The following is a 24416-nucleotide window of genomic DNA, read 5'->3' on the forward strand; positions in this document are numbered from 1 at the left end:
CACTCTTCTCCGTTTTCATTTTGTGTTCCAAATAGCTCCTGATAGAGAGTAATACGCATCATAACCAGCTATTCACCACAGTGTCCCAGTGTGAACCCTGTGCACAAATTCCACAAAATCTGCCTATCAAAAAAATGGTTCTAGAACATTAGAGGAGCACACAAACCTCGGGTTGCTTCTGTTAGTCTGCCTAAACTACCAGTGGGGTACTGGTACTGGACCCTTCAGCTAGTACTTTATTTGTGGTGGCCATTTGAGCCACGAGGAGGCCTGAACATCACTGTAGCAAAGAAGATCACGGCCAAGTGTAGAATCTCTGCCAAAAGTATGGGAAATCCCATGAAAATGCCTTACTGCTTGTTTCTGGTCCAGGGAGGACCTGGCCTGGCAGTTCAGGCTGGACTGTTCCTATTGGGAGCAGGGTCAAGACTGATTTGCATATGGCTGGGTCCAAACTGGGATGGCATGGTGAGCAAAAGAACAATGGATTTAACCCAGATCTCTTGACTAGAGGTGAGTGTTTGAAAAGTTTCAGCACTCCGTCCATTGTGTTTGCTATTTTCGCCCTAAGGGGCCAAGGGTATGCGCAAACGTGGGTCCCTTGCTCGCTGTGACACTGGATTCAAGCAAACCAGGCTGATAAGACATGATACCACGAAATTGGTCCCAGGATGTTTGTTTCCGGTCCAAGAAGGTCCTGGCCTGGCAGCTCAAGCTGGACTGTTCCTATTGGGAGCAGGGTCAAGACTGATTTGCATATGGCTGGGTCCAATCTGGGGTGGCATGCTGAGCAAAAGAACAATGGTTTTAACCCAGATCTCTTGACTGTGGGTGAGTGTTTGAAAGGTTTCAGCATTGACTCCATCATCTTGTTGTGAAAGACACCAAATCATACTAGTAATGGGTTACTGCTACCTTAGACATAATAGCTCCTTCCTTCAACCCTTGTGCACTGTGGTTTACCCCAGACCTACTACTTCTAAAAAGCAATGACAGGAAGTTGAAAGGATGTGGTGTATTACACTTGATGAAATAGATCAAAAGTCCCATCACACCGCTATTATTATTTATCATAAGGCAACCAAGATCGCGGTTGTAAAACACTTCTCAAAGGAGGTCTTTGCGATTGTAAAATCTATGGCGCACCCTCTAGCGATGATCCAGAAGACTGCATATTCCCAGGCTAGGTGTGATACTCTAGTGATTGTCTTCAAAAACAAAATATTTGCTGTTGTATGTATGTATGTATGTGTTTTTTGTAAAGCGCACTGCTGCCGAGGCGTCGTGGCACTGTAGACCGCTGGGGAACCCGTCCTGGCTATCCCTGTGAGATGGTCCCTCATGGGTATCTCCAAAGTGAAACCAGGCATCCCCGGCGAATGTGGGGGGCCGTTGTGGAGATGAGGCAAGCTAATGCCCAGAGTTGCCGAGTGTGATCCCTGGTTAGAGTAGGCACCGAGGCGAGAATTATCGGGTCCGCTGGCCCTGGTCCAAGACCCTGCCGCGTCGGGAATTGAACCCTGGTCCCGGGCCGTCCTCTGCTTCCGGGTCCGATGCCTCTAACCAGTGAGCCACACTACTCCACTCTTCAAGACTCTTTCCACTCTTTTAGTGGCCCCTGCAGCTGCCATCTTCGAGACCATGATCTGCCTTATGTAAGTGAATTCACTCCGATCACAGAATGGGAATTAGCGATTTTCCTTAAATGCAACTTGGGTTCACTGAATGACCTCACCCCACTGTCAATCCTAAAATGAGCAGTCTTAACAATCACACCCACTCTCTGTAATTTACTTAACATCTCTTTTCATTCAACATCTTTAACCAGTTCTTGGAAACTAGCTCTAGTATCCCCTATTCTGAAGAAGTCCACTGCTGATCCTAGTAATCCTGCTAATTACAGACTTATCTTTTACTCCCTTCCCAAATTTAAAATGCTTGAAATACATATTAATCACAATTATCTTTATTTATTGAGGCCAAGAATATCTTAAATTCATCACAGTTTGGGTTCTGTGCTGCTCGTAGCACGGAAGCCACCCTTCTTACAGCCTAAAAAAACCCTTAAACAGCTTTTGGATGCAGGCGGTACGGCTGCCCTCAACACTTGGATTTATCTGCAGACTTCGACACTATATCCTACACCATCCTCGTTCATTGTTTAACTGAGATCGGTGTCGAAGGGCCTATACTTTTCTGGATTGCTAAATTTCTTTCAAATAGGCACCAAGCTGTCAGATTTCCTCTCTTCTTCTTGGCCTTAGTTCCCCTAGACTGCAGAGTACCACAGGGGTCATCTTTGAGCCCCACGCTCTTCATCCTCTGTATGTCGTCTCTATGGGTTCGTAGTGCGGTCTTATGCTGATGACACATAATTGATTGTCTTACTGGCAAACGGCAACCTTCACAGCCAACAGAGGATTCATGAATGCTAGCTTCTTTTGCAATCTGGTTAAACAGAAATCATTTAAAACTGAATTCTGAAAACATAGAAGTGTTGATTCTGGGGAATAAACATTAAGTCTGAAACAACTGATGGTGGCCACGAGAACTTGGCTACCCACCTCCGTCAGTTGAAGTGTTTAGAAATGTGGGTGTAAAATTCAAAGCACCATTTTGCTTCAAACTTCAGAATCATGCAGCCACCTCTACTTGGCTTTGAACTTTTGAAATTTTGACAACGCTCTGCAATACGTTGTTTCCTATCACTTTATGCAAATAAACCGTAATCCATGCCCTTTTTACTTCCAGATTGGATTACTCAAACTGATTGTTTCTGGGCCTGCCTGATAAACTCATCAGGAAAATTCAGCTGGTTCAAAACATGGGTGCAAGACTAATATTCAACCTTCCTAGGCATTGTCCAACATCTCTAAAACTAAATGACCTGCATTAGCTTCCTGTAGCTAAGAGGATCCAATGTAAAACCTTGATGCACAGTCACAGAATCGTCATCTCTCGGGCCCCCAAAGTCTTCAGAATCTGTGTTTCTTTCGACACCTCAGGTCCTCCAACGCTTTACACGCCCTCCTTCCAAAATTCTGCCGGGCAGGGAGAGGAGGTAGCTCTGCAGCAGCACCAGGAGCTAAATTATGCAATAGTCTGCCTCCAACACGTCGAACGACATTGAATTGTTCTTGATTCTTGAAAGATCTCAAAACGTGGCTCTTTAACCAGATTTAGCCCTAGAACAGGGGCCTTTAAACTTTTTTGCTCTGAGCCCCGTAACGCAAAATGTTTTGAAGTCGCCTTACGTGCTCTTTCCCCTTCAAAATGTTATGGCAAGAATTGGGTGATTGGGAGGGGCAGGACAGAATGCAGGAGTAAGTTTGAGACCTTTTCATGGCCACTTTTTGTGTAGCTCATAATTCATAAGAAATGTGAGATTTATAATAGGCCAAATTCATCAAACAAAATAGGAATTGGCCAAAAAGCTATGGTCCCCTTAATTTGGGTGTGATGAGCCTCTCGCACCCTTGGCCCCATGCAACTGCACCCACTACACTAATGGTCGCTGCGACCCTAGTAGCAGTCCATCTCTTCTGCCTTTCCCACCATGCCGGATCATCATCCCAATCTTGAAACGGACTCTCTGTCCCCTTTTTGGCACGGGGAGATTAAGTGATTTGCCCAGACTCACAGAATGTCGAGCTGATGCCAGGACTTGAACCTGGCTGGTTCCCTACTTGCAAAGTTGGCAGCTCTCGCCATTAGGCCACATCTTCTCCCTTTTAGAAAGAAAATGAGCTCTTGTGTAGTGCCCCACGGCCTTGTTTACAGCAGAGTTGCCTTCAGCCCTAATTCTTCCAGTAAAAATGAACCTCCATACCCAGACAGTCATAATTGTGATCCAGTGGCCCCCTCAGACACCTGGGCCTCAGTGCTGTTGCACCTGCTTCACTAACTATAGGTACTGCCGTGTGAAGTGGGCTGTTTCCTCTGCCCTTCATTAAAAACATCGGCTCCCATCTTATTCCATCCCCCTCAATGCCATCTTTCTGACGCTCAAACAAAGGTGTCTCCTCTGCTTCAATTTTCCCCACGCGTGGACCATTGCTCTCAGGCTCAAAGCAACACTTGCCACAGCAGATGGTCCCTGGCCCCTCATGCAAGCAAGCAAGGATAGTAAAACAACCATAATTGGGGTTTAGCCACTGGAAATCTGCATTTATGCTGTCATTTTGTTTTCTGCATAATTAGAGATTTGCTGAATTCCCTCATAATCCATGATCTGCTGCAAAATGTATAGATTTTAACCAAAAAATTGTTTCTAGCTCAAAACGGATCAAAAGTTACTAAAAACACAGCAATGTGTTGTTGCACAGTGAGGACCCTTCAAAAGGGCTGACTGGTCACATTTCTGTTGCTTATTGCTATATCTGGGTGTTAAACTGGGACTAATGAGGTGAAACCTATCCAAGGTTGTGTTAACAAATGTAAAAAATATAAAATAATGAAGTAATACTATCACAAAATATGCCGCATAACGCTGCATAATTTGTCTTTTCATGCCTCATAATTTAGTCAAACTTGCCTATGATTTGGTCATCCCCTGCTCAATAATTCCAGTGGGCCTGGATTTAGTGCGTTCCTCATACTCTCGACCCCGTGCAATTGGTTGAGCGGCAACCATATAGGCTGCTTTGGAGCTGATATAGTCTTTAACTGATGAAGTCACTTTGAGCTACACCGTGACAAAGATTTCTTGGGAGGTAACGGCTCAGTTCTGGAGTGAGTCCCTTTAATACATGCTTACAGAAATGCTTCTAGGTATAGTCTGATTACTTATTACTAAAATCTATCGATATAAATAATGATTTACGTGCAAAGTGCTTTCTGCCGCAGATTGAATCCTCATAGCGCTATAAATAAACAAGTCCGTATTCCCCACTGTGCCGCCAGGATTCAATTCTGTGACTCTTTAGTCACGCACAGACATTTACACCGCTCGCATTAGCTAAATGAGGTTTCATACTGTAATACTACATTTTCCACAGATTAGTTTAACTTGCATTTATATTTAATTTAAGGCATTTGCCTGTTTTTTTTTTATATGCAGTTCTTGAAGGTGAAAAAACATAACGAGCTAGTAACTGAATATTTTGTTCTTTTTCGCTACATCTTGACCCCACCACCTTACTTACGGACTGTGCCTCAGGGCACTCGGGATTACAGTTACACACTTGTTATGCAATTTTACCTCTGCATATAAAGAAGACAGCCTGGAAACGCGCCAAATAAACAGGGTTGCACTTCCAGGCCGTTTTCAATTACAAACCCTTGCAGACACAGTTGCCTTCCCCGGGAATGCGGTCGCAGACCCCAACAGGGGCGTGCCCCACAGTCCGAAGAATGCCCGGCCTAGAACATCTATTGACATGCTCAATTTCTGGATTCGTCTCTATACTCCTATACATTTGGTTTCGGTTTCCTCTTTTCAAAGCTATAGTGGCTAAAAAATATTGATGAGCAATAGATGCGCTCTACAAATCACACCTTCATTACGTTGCACAATAGAAATGCTCCAGAAGGCATAAACATGTAGTGGGACTGATACAAAGCTGGATGGGTTACTTGGAGGTCAAACTGAAATTGGAGTCAAGAGTGAATGGAGAATGGGATCAGACAGACCAGATCCCTCAAAATGGGTTCTCACAGTGAAGAGATTAGAGCTTTGAATCTACTGCCCAAGGACCTCTCCTGCTCCTGGGACCCCATGTAAAGGCCAGGGGTGTATCTTGGTCAGTAAGTTTGGGGGGGGGGGGGTGAGGTTAGGTTCAGATTTCCCAACAATCACACCGGCATATAATACCAAAACACATAATACGACAAGCAGCTTGCATGACAGGGGCTAAAGGGGAAGTGGAGAGGGAGACGAATGACGATTGGTACAGGTATGAAGTGAGAGAAACTACAATATTTTGCAAAATAAGCAAAATTTTTGAAGACTTTTAGAACAGAGAGGTAGATTGTGTGTGTGCTTTTTTATCTGTGTGTATGGAACAAGTCCTTGTGAAATCCTACAGACACCTCACCATCAGGGGCGGCTCCTCAGCAATGGCGGAGAAGCGTAGCCCCACTGGTCAGAGCCAGCAGCTAAAAAATAAAACAATATATTTCATTATTGTTTTGTTTTTAAGGACCTGGCTCAACCAGCGTGTGCAAGGAGGGGCGGGGCTCGGACATTGAATGTGGAGAGGAGGAGTGCTGTGTGCACTCTCTAAGGCAGCATGTGTGTTTGGCCAGCTGTCTCAGGCCCACCAAAACACACATGCGCACTTAGGTTTCCCTAGCTTGGCTGCATTGAACAGCCGGGCTGGAGAAACCCCACAGACTCCCTGTGCAGAGCATCTTTCCAGCTTGCTCAAGCCAATCCCCCCGCTACTCTCCTAGCAGGACAGCAGTGGTGGGCTTGGACAGTGAGTCTGTGACGTGGTCCAAGAGTCTGCTAAGACCAGGAAGAACCAGCATGGAGGCTTGACACAGGAGGTGGCCGGCAGCAGGTAAGTTTAACTTTTTATTAAACTCCCTCTCCCCTCCCCCCTGCACTCCCCCTTTACCCCACCTCTTTATTTATGTGGCGGCTGCTACTGCTCACCATACCCAACTAAAAGCATCTGGACCCAGCTATTTACCAGAAAATACATTTACTAGGAGGATGTAACACCCCAAACTCCCGCTCCCCGAAGATACACCACTGGAAAAAGCCTTGCATTGTTTCCCTGTTTAACCCCTCCAAGGGTATGGATCAAGACTATTTAATTATTCCTTTTTCTTTCTGACATAAATACCTGATAGAGACTCCTAGCGGCAGATTCCTTACCTTTTAAATAATAATCTCTAGGCATCAGACATTATGGTATAGTGATAGTATACTCATTCTGTTTACAGGGCATTCTGTGTTGTGATGGTAAAGTGATAGTACAGTCATTCTGTTTACAAGGCATCCTGTGTTGTGATGGTAAAGTGATATTACAGTCATTCTGTTTACAAGGCATCCTGTGTTGTGATGGTAAAGTGATAGTACAGTCATTCTGTTTACAAGGCATCCTGTGTTGTGATGGTAAAGTGATATTTTCCAAGTATACTGTAAATGGAAAGGCTGTGCAAACTTGTCGCTTTAGCTACATTTACCGTAAATGTCATTTTGCTCGTAGCATTGTGCCCTCTGGAAATATTGGTCTCGGTGGTATTTGAGAGACATGCTATCATTATTGTCCTGAGAGGTGAACTTTTCAACATGCTTGTGTGCAGGCTGGTGATGTACATCGAAAGAGACAGCAGAAAAGCCACGCCAGCAAAGGAGCCGCAAAGCAGCAATGAGTACCTGTCACAGTGCCTTGATCTGCTCATCGCTCACATTGCCCAGGAGCTCCCAGGAATTCTAGGTACGGCGAAGACACCGCGCAATCTTACCTTTCCTCGCCTGCCTTCCCGCGTCTTGTCAATCTGCAATGGCAAGGAGCTCTTTAAGGAGGATCTTCTTTGAGGGAATGTCAGATGTTTTTAATTTGAGAAAATGTTCAGAAATGAAGGGCATTATCGCTGTGTTTATTATGCATTGTGCACTTTCAAAACTGATAGGCCAGTTACTTGTTCATTTAAAAAAACACAACAACCTCACCGCTGAGTTACCCTGAAGAGAGCACAGTGGAGGCTGCGTGAATGCAATCCACCACAAAAAGAAACCTTTCGCTACTAAAATGCTATGCAAATTCACGTTTAGCAGGGTTCAGTACCATACCTTGTTTGAATGCATCAGTGTTACAGTAGTATGCACATTATGAATGTATATGTGTCTTTATGTATAGTGGAGAGAGTCGCTGCCTGAAAAACCTTGATCGTTAAGACATTGCGTCATCAAGGTCCAGGGTACAAGTATACATTGACGCATCATGATGATAGAATGTCTTAATTCCATTGTATGCTTTATAGGTTGGCTGCCGGGGATTCAGGGTGCGATTACCTGAGCAAAGCTGTTTAGAGGTGTTGGGTGGTAGGGCGGGTGTCTCACTGCTCTCCTTTTCTGATGGATACATCTGCCAGTGGATTCCTCACCTTGTGAATATCCCCTGCGCCAGCATTCCACGGAACTTTTCTTCCCCAGCATTCCACGTCGACGTGGGCGACGTCATAATACACCGGCTCCGCTCGCGACTCCGATCGACGTCACCGGAGCCATAAGAAGCCCACGTCGGCGTGATGACGTCAGTTCCCTTTTTTCCGCGCCTTCGACGCGCAACGGTTTTTTCTCCAGTGCTACTTTGTAGTTTGGTCGTGTATCTCTGTTTATTCGACTATGTCTTCGACTAGGAAGTCGGGCTTTAAGCCCTGTAGGGAGTGTGTGGAGGAGTGCGGATGCTGTAGAAGCATGAACCCGAAGGCACTCAAGGAAAGGAAGACCAAGCTCTTCATGAAGAAGATTGGTGAGGAAAAAAGAGGGAGGAAGAAGGAGAGATCGAAGAGAGAATCATCGACTTCGTGGTCGTCGAGGTCGAAGAAACACCATAAAAAGAGTAAACATTCTAGACGTCGATCCTCGAAGTCCAAGAAGTCGAGGTCGAGGTCGGCTTCGTCTCATCGACGTCGGAGTAAAGGTTTGTCTCCTTCTCCTTCACCTTCAAGGTCTCCGGAGGGCTCTCCTTCGAGGAAGCAGACTTCGAATCAGTCTCCGACGAGGTCTTCGGCTCCGTCTAAGACGTCGACTCCGGTTCGTGTGGAGTCGGATGCTTCTATGCATGAGGAGCAGGAAGAGTCGGTTCCAGTACCTGAAGATTCTGAGGCTCCAGTGGAGGATATTGCGGAGCCGGTGCCGGAGGCCCCACAAGAGGTTCCTTTGCCTCAGTTCCCGGCCCCAGGTACGGATTCAGCTAATTTCTTGAATGCTATGTATGACATTTTCAATAGGGCGGCCTACCCATCCGGAGCACCAGCTGGTCCCGTGGGTCCGATGGTCTTTACGATGGGGGTGCCTCAGCAGTATGATCAGGCCCCCTTTATGCCGATGGCGCCTTCTTGGCAGTTTCCGGCACCGTCTGGGGATCCGATTCGACCTCGGAAGGTTCGGCAGGCTTCGGAGCCTCCTTCGACGCCGAGACTGGCTCCATCGACGCCGAAGCCGACTCCATCGACGTCGAGGCTGACTCCATCTGCGCCGTGTCTGGCGCCGTCGACGCCGGTTCCTCTGGTTCCTCCGACGCCGCGTACGACGTCACCGACGTCGGTACCTCGAATCCGGTCGAGGAGGGAAGCCCAGAGGGTGTTGGAGAAAAGAAGATATCGAGAGGTGGAAGAAGGTGAGGTTGATTCTTCTTCGGACGAATTCGAGGGCATTGAGGAAGCCAGTGGGCTGGATACGACCCCAGAGTGGGAACTTACATCTGCCACGTCTTCTCCACCTCATGAGTTGGCTCCCTATCACGTAGTGATTAAGAAAGCAGCAGAGCTTCTGGATTTACAGCTGCCTTCTGTAGAGTACAAATCCAACCTACTCACAGAAGTGTTACATTCTCCGTCTTCGACATCGGAGCCCTTGTTGCCTTTCAATGAGGCCATATTGGAGCCGGTATTAGAGGTATGGAAGAAGCCCCTTTCTTCTCCTGCAGTGTGTAGACAGGTGGCAAGAAGGTACAAGGTTGCACCAGGGGATCCTGACTTTTTATCCACTCATCCGTCCCCGGACAGTTTGGTTGTGCAGGCTTCATGCTCCAAGCATGCTTCCGGTGCTTTTCCTCAGTCTCCAGCTGACAGGGAGTCTAAAAAGGCTGATCAGGCAGCCAAAAAGACCTTTTCGACAGGAAGCATGGCGTTAAAATCGACTAATGCTACGTGCCTGCTGGGGCGTTACGTGCACGCTCTAATGGATTCCATTAAGTCCTTGGTTCCTAAGTTGCCTGAAGGGGATAAGTCATCCTTCATGGAGGTTGTAGCGGACACTCAGGCGGCTGCCAGGCAAGTTATCCAGTCAGGGTTGGATACTGCGGACTCCGTGGCAAGGATCATGGGGTCTTCTGTTGCTGTGAGAAGGCAGGCTTGGCTCCGTAACTCTGGTTTCTCAGCGGATGTTCAAGCTACGCTGGTTGATCTTCCATTTGATGGTCAGAAGCTGTTTGGGGAGAAAGCGGACTCTGCCCTTCAGCGTTTTAAGGACAGCCGATTGACTGCAAAATCCTTGGGCCTACAAGTACCGGCAAAGGGTTCGACCTTTCGAAAATTTAGGGGCTTTGGGCGATCGTCTTTTCGCTCTTACCGGCAGCCCCAGCAGCAGCAGCAGCAGCAGCAGCAGCAGCAGAATCCCCTCTATAAGTCCTATAGAGGGAGGCAAAGGGGTCGGAGAGGTTCTGGACGCAACCCCTCTTCTTCCTCCTCCTCTGCTCCCAATGAGGCCTCAGGGAAGCAGCCCTAGATCCCCCATCCTGGATCATGTAAGGCCTGTGGGGGGTCGGGTGTCCTACTTTCTACGGGGTTGGAAATCGGTTACAACAGACCTTTGGGTTTTGAACCTCGTGGAGACTGGGTACGCCCTTCCCTTTCGGGAGTTTCCTCCCCCTTACCCTCCTTGCCAAGGTTATTGCTCGGAAGACCATCTGCTTCTCTTGCAGAAAGAAGTTCTAGCCTTGCTTCAAAAGGGTGCGATAGAGGTGGTTCCGGAGCAGGAAAGGGGTCAGGGATGCTACTCCCGGTATTTTCTGATTCCCAAAAAGGACGGCAGATTGCGTCCGATTCTGGACCTCAGAATCTTGAACTTTTACCTGAAACAGGAGAAATTCAAGATGCTGACCCTTGCGCAGGTTCTTCAAGCGTTGCAGCAAGGAGACTGGATGGTGTCGCTCGACTTGCAGGATGCGTACTTCCATGTCCCAATCCTGAAGTCTCACAGGAAGTATCTCCGTTTTACGGTTGGGTCGCAACATTATCAGTTTGAGGTCCTCCCGTTTGGTCTTACTATCGCGCCTCGAGTCTTCACAAAGGTGATGGCAGTGGTGGCTGCTCCTCTCAGGAGGTCAGGGATCCCGGTTTTCCCCTACCTGGACGACTGGCTTCTGAAGGCAGAGTCCCCAGAGATGGTGCAGCGTCATCTGCAGGTGACAACTCAGCTGTTATTCGACTTGGGTTTTTCAATCAATGTGCCCAAATCTCACCTGGTGCCCTCTCAACGCAACCTGTTCATAGGGGCGGTACTGGACACTACTGTGTGTCGAGCATTCCCTCCTCCTCAAAGGATTCTCGATATTCAGGAGTTGGTCCCTTTATTCCACAGTGGAGCGGTTGTTCCAGTTCTGAAGGTCCTTCGCCTGCTCGGTCTGTTCGCTTCCTGCATTCTGTTGGTCAACCTTGCACGCTGGCACATGAGGGCACTCCAGTGGTGCCTCCGCAAGCAGTGGTATCAGCACAACGGAGATCTCAGGGAGTCAATCAAGATCTCCAGGGAAGCTGCAGCGGATCTTTCATGGTGGAGCGTAGAGGGCAATCTGTCGCAAGGAAAGCCCTTCCATCTGCCTCCATCGGTGGCCACAGTGATAACGGATGCATCCACCCTAGGGTGGGGTGCTCATCTGGGGGACCTGGAGATCAAGGGTCTTTGGTCTCCAGAGGAAAGGTTGTTTCATATCAACCTTTTGGAATTGCGGGCGATTCGTTTGGCGCTCAAGGCCTTCCTCCCTTACCTTCGCGGTCAGTCGATCCAAGTCCTGACAGACAACACGACCGCGATGTGGTATGTCAACAAACAGGGAGGAGTAGGGTCTCTTTGTCTGTGCAGAGAGGCCTTACGTCTGTGGTCCTGGGCTCAGGACCATCGGATTTGTCTGATGGCAAATCATCTGGCCGGGGTGCTGAACGTACGTGCGGACAGTCTCAGTCGGCAGTTCTCCGCCGACCACGAGTGGAGGCTCCATCCGGAGGTAGTTCGTCACGTCTTTCGGACGTGGGGGACTCCTCGGGTGGATCTGTTTGCCACTTTCGAGAACGCGCACTGCCCGTCATTCTGCAGTCTCCAGTTTCCGATGCAGGGGGCGCTGGGGGACGCGTTTCAGTTGAGTTGGGGCTCGCAACTCCTTTACGCGTTTCCTCCCATACCTTTGATTCCTCGGGTTCTGAGGAAGATTCGCCAAGACCGGGCCCAAGTTATATTGGTCGCCCCGGATTGGCCAAGAAGGGTGTGGTACACAGATCTTCTCCACCTCTCCTTGTGCCCTCCGCTCCGTCTCCCTCTGAGGGCAGACCTCCTCTCGCAGTCGGAGGGGCAGGTTCTACACCCCCACCTCCAGAGCTTACACCTTCATGCCTGGAGATTGAACGGGGCAACCTGAGTTCATTCTCTCTCCCACCTGATGTGGTGGACGTTATTTTATCGGCCAGGCGACACTCCACCAAGTCCATTTACTCCTACAGGTGGTCTAAGTTTGTTAAGTGGTGTGGAGAGAGATCCATTGATCCTTTAAAGGCCCGTCTGTCCAATGTGCTTCAGTTTGCTCTTTCCTTGGCTCAGCAGGGCTTTGCTGTGGCCACGGTCAAGGGCTACCTTTCGGCCTTATCGGCATTTCTGTGCCTCCCAGATCAACCTTCACTATTTAAATCTCCGGTTGTTCTGAGGTTCATCAAGGGCCTTACAAACATGTTTCCTCCTACTCCATTTGTAATGCCTCAGTGGGACCTTAATCTTGTTTTAACCTTTCTAATGGGGTCCCCTTTTGAGCCTCTTCATACTTGTCCTTTGAGGCTGTTATCATTTAAGGTGGTTTTTCTTGTAGCCATAACCTCGGCAAGGAGGGTGAGTGAGCTTCAAGCTCTTAGTTCCAAACCTCCTTTTCTTACCTTACATGCTGAACGGATGGTTCGCAGGACCAGGGCTGCCTTCCTGCCAAAAGTTGTTACTCCTTTCCATTTGGGGCAGTCTATTACCCTCCCTGTTTTCTATCCACCCCCTCATCCTTCTAAAGAGGAGGAAAGACTCCATCGTCTGGACCCAAAGAGAGCTGTCAGCTTTTACTTGGACAGGACTAAAGACTTTCGCCTTGATGATCAACTTTTCGTTGGCCACGTTGGTCATTCAAAGGGTAGAGCGGTGCACAAGCGCACATTATCAAGGTGGATTGTCCTTACCATCAAGATCTGCTACGCCCTGGCTGGTAAGACTCCTCCTGAGGGTATTCGTGCTCACTCTACTAGAGCTAACTCATCAACATCTGCTTTGGCCCGGGGTGTTCCTGTGGCAGACATTTGTAAAGCCGCGACTTGGGCCTCCCTCCATACTTTCGCAAAGCATTATTGCTTGGACTCTGAGATGAGGAGGGAGGGCCACTTCGCGCGCTCTGTATTACAAGACTTTCTGGTATAGGAAGGTGGACACCCTCCTCCGGGAGTGGGGACTGCTGTGGGAATCTATTCACAAGGTGAGGAATCCACTGGCAGATGTATCCATCAGAAGAACAAGTTACTTACCTTCGGTAACGCTTTTTCTGGTGGATACAGTATCTGCCTGTGGATTCCTCACTGACCCAACCGCCTCCCCGTTGTCCACCTTTGTATACCATGAAAGGGGTCTTGTTGATATGTTTTTATGCTTTGTTGTGCATTTGTAGGAAATGCTTGTTTATTTAGCATTCTTTTCCTTTGTATGCTATGCATATGTGTTGGTGTATTGTATACTGTGTATACTTTGAATCTGTCGTTAGTCCACCTGTTCGCCTCGAAGGCACGGGGAAAAAATGGGTGGAACTGACGTCATCACGCCGACGTGGGCTTCTTATGGCTCCGGTGACGTCGATCAGAGTCGCGAGCGGAGCCGGTGTATTTATGACGTCGCCCACGTCGACGTGGAATGCTGGGGAAGAAAAGTTCCGTGGAATGCTGGCGCAGGGGATATTCACAAGGTGAGGAATCCACAGGCAGATACTGTATCCACCAGAAAAAGCGTTACCGTAAGTAAGTAACTTGTTCGATTGGTCTGCAGACTCTAAAGTTTGGCAGATGGTGATGTTTGCGAAAGAATGAAAGGACACTCTACATATGCTTCCAGTTGTTTAAATTAGTGCGTCTTAAAGATTTAAAGATGTGTTTATTAAGGTTTCTTAAAGATGTGCAAACAGAATTCGTAAGTGTTTAATATATTATTTATATGGTTTAGTTTAAACCACCTTGCTAATATTTAATCGTTCTAGCGAAAAAAATACTCCAGGCGGCGAGTCTCCCTTCCCCGCTCCCCCCATCATTCAAACCAACTGCGCTCTGCTACCTTAAATCACCACAGACAACTTTCTTGGGTGCCTGAAAAGGTCGCAGTTTATTCGTATAACAACAATTTATATATTCGTATCACATTGCTCATGGTTATGTACACGTTGCATTGCTAGCCATGTCATATCTTCTGCTCGTTTCGCATTGCCTTGGATTATAGACCCAGCCTTCTCAATCACCTGGGAGGGGAGGGACCCCTTTTTTGGGTTTCTGATTTCGGGTCTAGGCTTCGGCTTGCTACCGATTTGGCGGGTTTCCGTTTGGACCTGTCCGTGCCGCAAGTGCCGTCCCGCTCGCCCTGTACCCTTTCGTGGGCCCTCCCTTCTCCCAGAGGTCCCTGCCGTGTGGCATCCCAAGGGCCTTTCTTGAGCATCTGCTCTACTTTCTTGCGACTGGGTCCTTTGCTTTCTTCTCCTTCTGAACCCCTGCCGTGAGGCATTCCAAGGGTCATGGGAGAGCATTCTCTCTAATCTTTGATGGCGGCATGCCGCCCTCTGGCACCCTCAGTGCCCCTGCCGTGCGGCATCCCAAGGACACTGTGAGAGCCTCCCATCTATTTTCTAGTGAGTTCTTCACTTTTTTGCTAATTTAGTTAGGTTAGCGCCGCTACCCTCCACCATGCGGCTGCGACGCCCGTCTCTAAGGTGTGGGTGGGTGGGATTCTTCTTCCTTTGTCCCAAATGCGGGGGGGGGATGTGTGATTCCAATAGGGCCGTGTGTCCCCTTTTATCCCCCCCCTGGCCCTTACGCTCGCCCCCTGATTGGGGGGCTTGTTTATGCCAAAGGGGGGCCATTCCTGGCCCCCGTCGGCCTAGCCTCTATGCTAATGTGGGGAGGGGGCAGGCGGGGGGAGGGCCTCCGCCCCCGGATGGCGTTTTGCCTGTGCCTCTACTGGGTCCGGCTTTGCCTACCTGGCCCGGGTCCTTTGGCAACCGTTAATCAACCACAAATAGAAATCGTCCTTATCTAAAGTCCAGTGACAACTCCATCTTCTTCCTTTAAAGTAAAAGCGAGAGAATCCATCACCGTGGCCCATGACCCTCAGCCCACCCCAAATGCCGAGCCTTAGCAGCTTCAAAACTGTCTCTGTCGAACAAGCCAGTAAAGGAGACCGGGATGAGTCTAAAGAACTCACTGACACCGCGCTCTCATCCTCACAGAACCCTCCTATTTTAAAGATCGGGTTTTCTGTGCCTGTAAATTGGCGCGAGCCACCCAAATATTAAGAAGACAGCAGCTGCAGACACCAGTGAGTGCAGCTGTATGTTCTGTTCAGCATACCCGAGCCGCCACTACCTCCTCTGGTTTAAGGGATGGCAGCCTCTTCGTTAGACCGCAGAAACCCTACAGACGGATTACATCGCTGGTTCTTCTCTTGTTGAAGTGACCTGTGAGTGGAAAATAGTTTTCTTCTATGTATCACTGCCTAGCTACTTGTGCTATGTGTGTGCGCTCTGCAGATTGCCTTTTTGTACTAGGGTCACACCCAAATGCTGAGTGACGTGTGGACACACCATGGACATGAGTTATATCTGCCTCATTTTATACCGCTGCCGCTCCAGACCCCATTGGCAAATGCTTGAATTATTCTGACAAGATATTGTTTGAGTTTGATGCCTGTCTTATCAGGCCAAACGGTGTAGCGGTAATGCTCTCCAATGCTTAGTGTTTCCCTTGCATTAACTACCAACCTATAAGACACCTTCTTTATGTACATGTGGACATGTTTCTCATAATGGGATTTTTTTTCTTTTTTTTTTTTTTTTACATGCTTGTTTGTTTGTTCGATCACTTATAATAATGATTTATTTAATGCTGATGTAATGTAATACAAATACAGAAAATATCAGTGCTTGACCTCTCAAATACTTTACATTGGAGACCTTAAGTGTTTGCTATTGCGTTTGTGAGCCCTTGTAACACCTTTTATTTTGTCCAGTGCGTAATATTGTAAATTCCATGTGTTAGTCTTACCTAATTTAATGATGATCATATACCTCAGAGTGGTGAAATGGAGTCTGTAAAATTGAAATAAAACACACGCACGCACACATACACACACACACGCACACATACGCACACACACACGCACACACATGCACACACATACATACACATACATACATACACACACACACACACTCTCTCTCTCTCTCTCTTTACGTTACGTCATCGAGCAATGGCAGTTATCACTGAAAGGTTTCAAATGTTCCCTCCGTTTTTTCCATGTGTACCTCTAGTTTTGGCCCATTACACTGGCAGTCGTTTGAATTTCAGATCTTGGAAAGATTTGCATGTTATTAGTTTTGGTTTCTCCTCCGGTCTTTTGTGTGTTGGACACAATAAGAAATGATTCTTTGAAATGTCATTGATAAAACACTCGTTATCTTGTGCTTGTGTGTTTTCAAGATGATGAGGAGGAGATCATGTTTTGGAAATTCAAGTAGTCGTCTTTTCCCCTTCCTTTGCTTGACCTTTGTATGCGTGTAGTTGGACACAGTAGCTCAGCCCGTGACATGGAAGATGTGGCGCAGAATGTTGGAATTTCTTGCCTTATTTTACTTCTTTGTTTTGTATTCAAGATGATTAGCAGTTTTGTTTTTGAAAAAGGACATTTGGTGCCTAATTCATTTTTATCTTTTACTTTCAATTTCTCGCTTTCTCCTCCTGAGGCTGCATTACACATGCGGGGCATTTTCCTTCATTGTGCTGGGCACACCTTTAAAAAAGTGCACCCGTTTCAATGAAGGAGAATGCGCCGCATTATGGGGAATGCGCTGCCCCCAGTGCAGCCGCGAACTCATGCTGCCCTGGGGGCAGCACATTTACGTGAAATATGGAGCGGCAGCTTTAAAGTTGCTCTGTGTATCACTGTGCAGGAGGCATCCCGCATGAAAGGGGATGTCTGGCGGTTCCATAGGACCCCTTTACCCCCTACAAAGGGCTGCCCTCAGGAGGCGCACTGACAGTGCCTCACCTTTTAGGTGGTGCACTATCAATGCACCTCCTGAGGGCTTCTTTGCCTCTGCACCCACGTCAGTAATACAGCGCCGATGCATAGGCCTCATGCAAATGATGGAACGCCCCCTTGAAGATAGCTCTGGTGGTTTGTGTGCGTCAGCCCTATTGACATTCCAGAAGGGGCAGCACAAGCGTCTGCGGCCCCTTCTATAATACCAAAGTGCCCCATGGCACGCAAAGCAGGCGCAAACGCCCATTGCGCCCCGGGGCACTTTATGTAATACGACCCCTGATTGTATGTGCATGTGTTTGGAAACTTGGAAGGCAAACCTATCACATGGGAACTGAGTCTTTTTATCTAATACCCTGATTGCATTGTCTTAATATTTAATTAAAATTTAACCCAAAATGTTCACATTATTGTACACGCCACCAAGTTTTGCAATTTTAGCGCTATAAATCACTATTACTGCCAAAATCTAACTATTTTGTTGACCACCTTCTCTGCTGTATATGGAGTTCGAATTATATGAAGTCCCTGCCTGTATTTTGTACAAAACTAAATAGTAAATTGGCTGACTGCTCTATCCAAATCCCTCCTTATGTAAAGATATTTTTCCTAACATTTTATTGTGATATTATGTGTTTTGTAATGCATATTATCACCCGCAAGGGTATCTTAGCACTGAGCAGTTGTGTGTGCTTAGACCTGCCTCTGGTTGTTTGGTAACTTGAAAAGCCAGGTCTTCAGGTTCTTGAGGAATTCATGAAAAGAGGAGGAGGCTCTGATATGGAGTGGGTGGCCCTTCCACACTTTAGGAGCAGTGTAAGAGAATGCTTGTCCTTCTGATCTTGTTCTGTGCATGCGTGGGATGTGTGTGAGTAGGATACATATGGAGCGGAGGTGTCTGGGTGGTTGGTGGAAGGAGGTGTGACTTCAGGTAGGTAGGGGTCTAAGTTGTCTAGTGCCCTGAGCGTGTGTGTGAGGATTTTGAAATGAGCATGTTTGTGTATCGGGAGCCAAAGGAGCTCCCGGAGGTTTGGCAAAGTGTGAGTTCTTTTTTTTTTTTTTGTCCTCATAAGCATCTTTAATGGAAAGAAAAAACAATAGCGTTCTTCCACTTGCACATGTTGATGGGCATTCGGAAACCTGAGCTCATGTGCTTTTTAGCAGGTCGGGTAGGCTAGGGTAGCAACGGAGACCGTAATTCTATATGGCCATCGGACACGGCCTCCATATACCCTATTTTCTTTTTGTCTGTTTCTTCCCTCTCACTTTCCAGCCGGCAGACAGGCAGCAAGAACCTGATCCCAAAATTTGATGAGGCTGAAAAGGCATAATCTTAGGACCACTGAATCACTCCTGTTGGTATTTAAAACATCACACCATTCGAAAAAAGGGAGCCAAAAGTTGACATCTCTAGAGCTCTTCTTGTCTAAAGTTGCTATATATTTAATGGAACATAACCAGTTATCTAGACTGGGGGGGGGGGGGTGCTGACACCCATAACTTACAAATCTCCCTCCGTGCCAATAATACAGCATAAAAAATAAGCCTTGCCTGGTTTTTAGTAATTATAACTTCAGGTTCCATCAGTCCAAAGATAACAAGCAAAACGCTTACCTTGACATTAAGCTCCAGCATTTCAGACAGTGCCCTACATACTTCACTCCAGAAAGATTGCAACTCCATGCATTCAACAAACATGTGACATCATCCTCTTTCATATTACCACACTTCGGGCAGGGGACTTCACCTCCTCTCCCAAACTTTGACAGTTTCAGAGGAGACCAATACGCTCTGTGAATGGAAAAGAGATAGTTTCTCCTCAGGTGTGCAGGCTTAACTATTTTAAAAAGCATAGACATGGATACTTGCCAGTAATTCTCCAGTGATGCTTCCGGCAAGTATTTCCCCCATAATTCTGCAGGAAGCGTGAAATCTCCATCCTCGATTTCCACCAGTATCCAGTAGATGGTCACTATCTCCTTCTTATGGCTTGACTCTTGCTTCAGACATGTTTGTAGGTCATTTTGTTCACCTATCTTTATTTCTGGGTCCTGGAACCAACTTCGCATTCGAAGGTATTTAAACCTAGATAAGCGCAAGTTTGCTAGTTGACTACAATCTTCCCAAGAAATCAGCTCACCATCCACTGTTACCTGATCCCATCGTATAAGGCCCCCCTCTACCAACGGTTTAACAAGGGCGTCCTTTGTCCATTCTGGGAAACCAGAACCATCCCAGATAGGAGCCAAAAAGCTGTAATAAGGAATTTTAAAGATTTTTCTGACCTTATACCAAGTCTCTGCAAGCCCACTCAGTATCTTTAACCTGACCTTTTAAAAAAAAAAATTGGGTCAGCATATTTAAAGAGAAACCCCTCTTTGCTACCTGGCTCCAGATTTGAAGATGTGAGTTCTGTGTGGGAGGTTGAGGATAAGTCTGGCTGCCAAGTTATGGATGCTTTGTAATCTTCTAGTAAGTTGCTTGGTGATCCCAGCATACAGTGCTTAATTTGTAAAAAAACTTAAAGGCTGGTCCCTTGTAAAGAGGCCACTGCGGCTCGCACCACCCATTGCCCCTGGCAGCTCTGTCAATGACAGTACCTAGACAATTACTAACCATCACACTCCTACAAGCGTGACAATTCAGACTATTCCAGGCCCCCAAAGCTATAAGAACGGCTTGGGGGGCAGGTAGTAGTAGTTTTTAATGTCATTGAATTAATAAACAGTTGTTGTTCTGATCATCTCTAAATTTCACAAACAGTGCTAACATGTGGCAGACTGTCATAAGTGCCAGTGCTGAGCAACAGAAACCATCACAAATTAAGCACGTCTGCCACAGAGACCTGTAGTCCAACTCGATAGTAACTAGGGCATGGTTGTCCCCAGATAATAATTTTGGGTGCGATGTTATTAAAAACATGCTCACCTGTAAGTACAGTATCTGTACTAAACATAGAAGCCTCTTCTGTGACTTTTTTGTGAATGGTTTTTACTGGGTGATAAAGTGTGGCATTTACTTGGGATGAACCAGTGTTGGGGACCCACAGGTGTAATGGGTCGTGTTGATTTTTAAAAGTGACACTAGTGGCATAGCAATGCATGTGACGACAACAGGGCCCCTGACCCCAGCTGGATAGAAAAATACAGTCATAGTTGAAGTGCAGAGGGCCTATCACACCCTTAGGCCCTGGTGCCACCGTACCTGCTACACTATTGATAGTTACACCTTTAATGATGCATGTGTTTTTGAAAGTTTTTGCCCATTATATTTCTCTGTCCTTCAAATCAGACGTTGTCAAATTGGTCAGTATGATGAGAAATTGGCTCTGTTAGCCAAGCTAGACTTGGCCCTTTCCCACCCCTCTTGTTCTCCAGGTCTTGATCCTGCTTCATCGCGGAGTAGATTCTATCTTTGGTCCAAATGCACCCCTATTGTCCTTGTCAAACAGCAATGTGGCAGCAGGCTAGAACCTTTCGAGGGGCCATGCTGCTCACCACTGGCTCCCTTTCAGCTTCCTCTTGTGCACGTTCAGGTAACAAGGATCCAAAGGGGCACCCTGATGAGTTACAGCCGGATGGGTTTGCCCTTGGCACCAACTGATCATTTTGAACCTGCTCTTGGTTTTCTACCAGCATCATTTCCAGATTTGGGCCTAGTGATAAAATCCTTGCTGGCCCCTTAAATGTCTCCATCCGCACCAATGCCACTGGCATTTGAAGTGGAGCCACAGCCCATTGTGGTATCTGATTCTGTGTCGCCCTTGTTGCGACCTCAACCGATGCTGCTTCCAGGTCTTGATGTGGCTCACCCAGTACTGAATCCATTATAATCAGACATGATTACTGTACCACACATCTGTGTACAGACACTACACCAGCTTTTCGGCTCGGACTCAGACCGACCAGAGCCAGCCATATGGAGACGATATTGGTGGGGATGGGGAAGAAATTTCATCTCCCTATGATCACAATTGTTACATGGACTTACAGGATGCCAGCAGGTTGGACACCTCACCTGATACTGGGTTGCTTCCCCAGACCAAGCAGCAGAAGAAAGTATGACTTTTGCCACTGTGGTTAGGAAATCTGCGGAACAGTAAACTTTTAACGCCTTTCCAACCACTCCCACTGACCGGGAGTTAAAACATTTAGACACGTTTGGCAAACTAATGTTATCCACAGCCAGTCTTGCTTTGAGGTTGCTTAATGCAAGCTATCTACTCGGCTGCTTCACCCAAGCACTGCGGGACATGATCAGTGACATCCAACCGGCAGTCCCAGATGACTTACATGCTTCCTGAGACAGGCCCAGCAACAGAAGAAAGTATGTCTTTCGCCACTGTGTTCAGGAAGTCTGCTAGAGAGTAAACCCTAATGCCTTTCCAACCACTCCTACTGACTGGGAGTCAGAACATGAGGATGCACTTGGCAAACTATAGTTCTCCAAAGCCGGTCTTACTTTGAGGTTACTTAATGCAAGTAATCTACTCGGCTGCTACACCCAATCTATGCGGGACATGATCAGTGAGATCCTACAAGCAGTCCCAGACAACTTGCATGATTCCTTAGCCCAAACAATTCAGGATGGTCGAGGTGCAGCCAAATTAGCCACCTGCTCTGTCCTAGACAACACAGACTGCCTGCAAAGGGCTATAAGAATGAGTGTCTTGCTCCAAAGCCACATGTGGATGAAGTCCACATTTTTCTTTAGGGATGTTCAGTTGCCCTTTAGCACTATCTCTTTCAATGGCTACTGTCTGTTTGATGAAAAGATGGACTTTGCCCTTGAGCATTTTAAGGGGAGCCGAGCAACAGCATGTTCTTTGGGCCTTTCAGGTCCAGTCCGGCAGTCTCCTCAACAGTTAACGCCCTCTTGCGTATCAACAGAGTCAGGTCCCACAACAGGCCTCCCACCCCTTTCGAGGTCAATACCCTGGGACCCAGCAGGCAGTGACTTGAAGTTTTAGTTTCAAAGCACATCTCAATCCTCTGCCCCTTCAGCAACAAACTTACTACAGGAATGGTTACACATTACTACCAACAAGTCAGTCCTACAGATTATCCAATGGGGCTACACTCTGGGATTCCTGTTTCACCCACTGCACCTGCCACCTGCATCAGACCACTTCTGTGATTTAATGCTTTTGGCCAAAGGAGCCCTATAGAGGGTACCAGGTTCAGAAATGGGGCTAGAGGCTATTACTGTTATTTCCTTATGCCAAAGAATGACAGAGGCCTCTGCTGTATCCTGGATCTTCTCCCTCCCAATACCTCTGTTCACATGGACACATTCAAATTGCTTACCCTGGCCCAGGTTCTATCTGCTCTGAATCCAAGAGGTAGGAATGAAGATTTAAGTCTGTCATCAATTACTTTAACTACCTAATGTAGCTTCCCTTCCAGACATCCCTAACAGTGGAAACATCTATTAAACCCCAACGGGTAAATCTAGAGAGTTTCGCCATTTCATCCAACCATGTGCCCTACCACAGTGGAGTTGCCTCCATTATTTTGTTATGTCATTTGATGTGCTTTAACACAGCATACCAGCAGAGAATAGGGAGTTGTGAGATGGGGAAGGGATCTTGCTGTAAATTAGGTTAAGTATCCCTTGGGGGCATAGCATACACCAGTCATTCATAGTGACCATCTTGGAAGTCCAGTAGTACAACTTTACTTCTGCCCAGCCTGGTCCTGCATTGTATGGTGATAGACTGCACGTTTTGAATGAGACTTGGGATGTTTTCACTGCCCAAAGGAAATTGTTGATGTGTGTCTGCAGGCCTGTGAAAAATGCAGGTAGCAGTATGAAAGAATCGTGCTGTAGGGCATACAGAAAACAAGAGAGAGAGACCATTTTAAATAATGCACCCCGGCACGCCACTGGGAGCAGCAGGGAGGCCTACACCCTGATATCACTTTTTACCTTGACTAACAATGGAAATATGTTTAATTCCCAGTAGCTCGGTTGCTAGAGGGCTATTGTCATACCAAGGTATCGGAAATTGTCCCTCACACCCAGTGGCTAGTCTTTACTCATGCTGACCGCATCTCACCCCATATCAGAACTAAAGTCTATTACCCCCAGTTCACTCTAAATTTAAAGGTGTCCCCATAGATGTGCAGGAGTTCAATGAGGCGCAGAATGCTGGTGTGTTGTTGCTGGACGTAGAGGAGCATATCATTTGCGTAAACGGAAATGTGATCTTTGTGCCCCCTTTCTATTGAAAACCATGCACTCGGGCGTCTACTCGTATTAGTTCTACAAAAAGGCTCTATTACCTGTGTAAAAAGCAGAGAATGTTGGGTGCCTCTTTCAATAGGGGAAACGGGTGACAATAGTCCATTAACTCTGGTCTAGGCCCATATATCACTATAATGCCAGCGAAGGAACCGGGGATCCAAGTTGCATTTTGGGGAGGACAGCCAGCAGGAAAAGCCAATGAACTGTGTCTAAAGGGCACTCTATATCTACCAAGAAAGTGTGCTATCCTCTGACAACTTATCTGCTCAGGCCAAGGCCATATGCAAATGGCGTAGGCCTTACCTAGTGCCTCTGTTGGGCATGAAACTGTTTTGGTCCAGATGGACTAAGAAGTGCACCACTTTGACTAAGTGAGTGGCTAGAATCTTTGCACATATTTTTGATTTCAGGTTGATTAAAGAGACAGGGTGGTAGATGGCACTCTCCTCTGGAGCTTTATCTGATTTGAGGGCGACCATTATGGCTGCGCCTTTTAAGTTGTGGTGCAGCCATCGCTTGGCAAAGGCGTCTTTATACAATGCATGTAAGTGGCGGATTAGAAAAAGGGGAGTATTTTTTAAAAGCTTTAACGGAAAGACATTGAGACCAGCGATTTTGCCTGAGATCATTGATGTGATGGTCTGTTGTATCTCTATTGCAGAGAGGGAAGATCCAGTTTCACTCGCTCCTCCACCGTGAGGTCTCAAATTGGCAGGACCTGTTGTAGCGTGGGTAAAGGACCGGATCGGACACCGAGATGTGTTAATGCGGGTTTTATTAACTTTGAAAGATGTTTTCTCCTCCTTGTCAGTCTTTCAGGGCTGCTAGGACCGGTGTCAGCCTTGTGTACAGGGCTCCGTTCCCTCCCGGTCTCTCTTCGTTCGTGCTCCCTCCTCGTCTGGTGGTGGGTCCCCCGGGACTCCGTGTCCATGCGCCGGAAAATACAAAAAAAGAACAAGAG

At 47.2% G+C, this 24416-nt stretch overlaps 1 protein-coding gene across 3 annotated transcripts in view; it reads left to right on the forward strand.

Moving 5' to 3' along the window:
• Positions 1-24416, forward strand: part of ULK4 (unc-51 like kinase 4) — a 1725799-nt gene that overhangs the window by 723710 nt on the left and 977673 nt on the right. For all 3 annotated transcript variants that reach the window (XM_085631567.1, XM_085631566.1, XM_085631568.1), the window contains one exon: positions 7255-7388. In XM_085631567.1, the coding sequence (XP_085487693.1) occupies positions 7255-7388 (134 nt within the window). The remainder of the gene's footprint in view (positions 1-7254; positions 7389-24416) is intronic.

The sequence above is a fragment of the Triturus cristatus genome, chromosome 10 (assembly GCF_964204655.1).
Source record: "Triturus cristatus chromosome 10, aTriCri1.1, whole genome shotgun sequence".
NCBI lineage: Eukaryota > Metazoa > Chordata > Amphibia > Caudata > Salamandridae > Triturus > Triturus cristatus.